Source organism: Palaemon carinicauda, chromosome 30 (assembly GCF_036898095.1).
Source record: "Palaemon carinicauda isolate YSFRI2023 chromosome 30, ASM3689809v2, whole genome shotgun sequence".
NCBI classification, from domain to species: Eukaryota; Metazoa; Arthropoda; class Malacostraca; order Decapoda; family Palaemonidae; genus Palaemon; species Palaemon carinicauda.
In genome coordinates this window covers 14,287,836-14,290,361 of record NC_090754.1, presented here as the reverse complement: position 1 = coordinate 14,290,361, position 2,526 = coordinate 14,287,836, and the positions used below count along the sequence as shown (strand labels likewise).

General features: G+C 36.4%; 1 protein-coding gene across 1 annotated transcript in view; it reads left to right on the top strand.

Moving 5' to 3' along the window:
* Positions 1–1,517: 1,517 nt before the first annotated feature.
* Positions 1,518–2,526, top strand: part of LOC137623396 (uncharacterized) — a 19,560-nt gene continuing 18,551 nt past the window's right edge. Inside the window, exons 1-3 of the mRNA XM_068354229.1 lie at positions 1,518–2,046; positions 2,199–2,375; positions 2,517–2,526. The exon at positions 2,517–2,526 is cut by the window's right edge and continues 172 nt beyond it. Coding sequence (XP_068210330.1) covers positions 1,518–2,046; positions 2,199–2,375; positions 2,517–2,526 — 716 coding nt within the window. The remainder of the gene's footprint in view (positions 2,047–2,198; positions 2,376–2,516) is intronic.

Sequence of the window (2,526 nt, the reverse complement as noted above, 5' to 3'; positions counted from 1 at the left end):
GAAGGTATAACCAAAATAGACTGGATTGTTCTAGCTAGGTACTATAATGTAGAAGTATCAGAATCTGCAAGGAAGCAAGAAATCTCAAATAAAGTAAGTGAGGCGCTAATGACTTTAGAAATTTTGTCTGATAAGGAAGCGTTGTTACTAATGAATTGGGAAAAGGAAGAAGCTGATAGCCAGCAAAGTGCTAGTGATAATAATACAGAGGATAGTACAAGTGAAGAGGAAGGTGCAAAAGCCGTACGTGAAAAAACCAAGTCACTTAAAGTCAAACCAAAAAAGTCTAAACTTGTTTATGAAGGGATGAGTGTTGAGCAGATGCAGATTCATTTGCAAATAGTTAGATTAGGAAATGAGAAAGCTGTCGAACTTAAAAGATTAGAAGCTGAGGTTGAGCAAAAGAGGATAGAACTAGAGATAAAGAAAATTGAAGTAGAAGGAAAGTCCAAAGTAGCACTAAAGTCTTTTCAGGTAGACAACGCAGTAAAAAGTGTACCCATTTTTGTTGAGAATGAAGTAGATTCTTTTTTTTTTACAATTTGAGAAAGTAGCAGAACAGCGTGAATGGCCGAGAACGTCGTGGAGCACGTTGGTTCAAACTTCTTTTCGAGGAAAGGCTAGGGAAGTATTTGCCGCCTTATCTTTGGATGATTCTAAGGATTATGAGAGAGTTAAATCTGAGGTTTTGAAAGCTTATGAATGGGTGCCTGAGAGGTATAGAGAGAAGTTCAGAAGCTGGATAAAAAGAGATGGTCACACTCATATGGAGTATGCACGGGAACAACGCCTGTGGTATGATAGGTGGATAAATGCCAGAGAAGTTAATGGTGATTTCGGTAAACTTCAGGAACTTATCTTGCTTGAGCAGTTCAAGGATGGTATTAATCCACTTATTAAAACATATTTGGATGAACGTGATGTAGATAATGTGGATGAAGCCACTAGGTTGTCTGATAATTACGCATTGACCCATAAGCTGTATCATACTGACGTCACTCCTAAAATTGGAAGGAACAGAGTGTGGGAAGAGCGTCAAAATTACAAGGCTCAAGGTAAGACTACGAGTTCACAGGTATCATCAGGGGGAGTTTATAATAAATCCTTTAATAGAGGTTTTAGAGGGGAAAGTCAAAATAGTTATGGTCCTAGTGTTAGTGCTGGAAAAGCAGGATCCAGTGGAAATGATCAGTTTACACCTCGTTATCAAAATGTAGGCGAAAATTTTAGAGATTTTGTATGTTTCAGTTGTGGCAAACCAGGACACATCAGTAGGAGTTGTCCACATCGCACAGAAAACCGTCCAATTCAAGTGGTAAATAAAGTTAGATAAACCTGTACATTCTAAGAAGGATGATCATAAACCTGAAAATACTATTGCATTGTTAAATCAACCGCAAGCATGTGGTGACATTAGTCCTTGTTTGTTTGCTTCTCCCCTTAGGCCAGGTAAGAGTTACGGTAACAATAGCATTGATAATAATATATGTAATGTTGATGAGAATATTGGTTACAAAATGGGTAACAATAGTGTTCAAAATGTTAATAATGTTGGTTATGTTGAGACTAATGTAAAAGAAAATAGAATGGGACTACCTGAAGAGAGTACCAAATCCAAAGGTACTGAATTGTATGACCCTTTTATGGGAGAAGGTTGGTTACACCTCCCTTGTGTTGAAAAAAAGAAAGTAAAGTGGTTAAGAGATACCGGAGCGGTACAGTCTGTAATGGTAAGAAATATGTATGACCAGTGGAAGGATACTGGAGAGTATGTACTTCTGCGTGGGTTTGGTCCTGAATTCTCGGCTCCAATAGTAGAAGTTAAGTTGGAAACTCCGTTAATTTCGGGATTTGTTAAAATTGCTTTGGTGAGAGAAATCCCAGTGTCGGGAGTAGAGTTAATTCTTGGAAATGATTTATGTGGAGACAAAGTTTTTGGTAGCAGTAATCCTATTTTGACAGAAAAACCCTCTAATTCTTCATCTATTACAGAAGTTGAATGTACATTTCCAAACATATTTCCTGCTTGTGCAGTTACTACAAGAAGTAAGAGTGCCGAAGGAAAGGTAAAGGATGACGACGGTTTGGATTTACAAAACTTGTTTAAAGACAGTCCAGAAACAAAAAAAAAGTAAGTAAAGTCAGTACTCCTTTGCGAATGCTGAAAGTTGAAGAATTTGTAAAATCTCAAATTGAAGATGAGAATTTGAAGGTAATAAGAGATAATGCCCTTGTTGATATAAAAGATATCGAGAAGGAAGGCAAGTGTTACTTTGTTAAGGATGGAATCCCAATGAGGAAGTTTAAGAGTAGAAATGTTAATGATGTTGTAGAACAAGTGATTATTCCAAATAGTTATAAGAATTTTGTTCTAGGTATTGCTCATGACAGTAGTTATTCTGGTCATTTAGGTATAAACAAAACTTATGAGAAATTATTGAGGTATTTTTATTGGCCTAAGATGCACAAAGAATGTAGTGAATATTGTAAAAATTGTTATTTATGTCAAAAAGTAGGTAAAGCTCA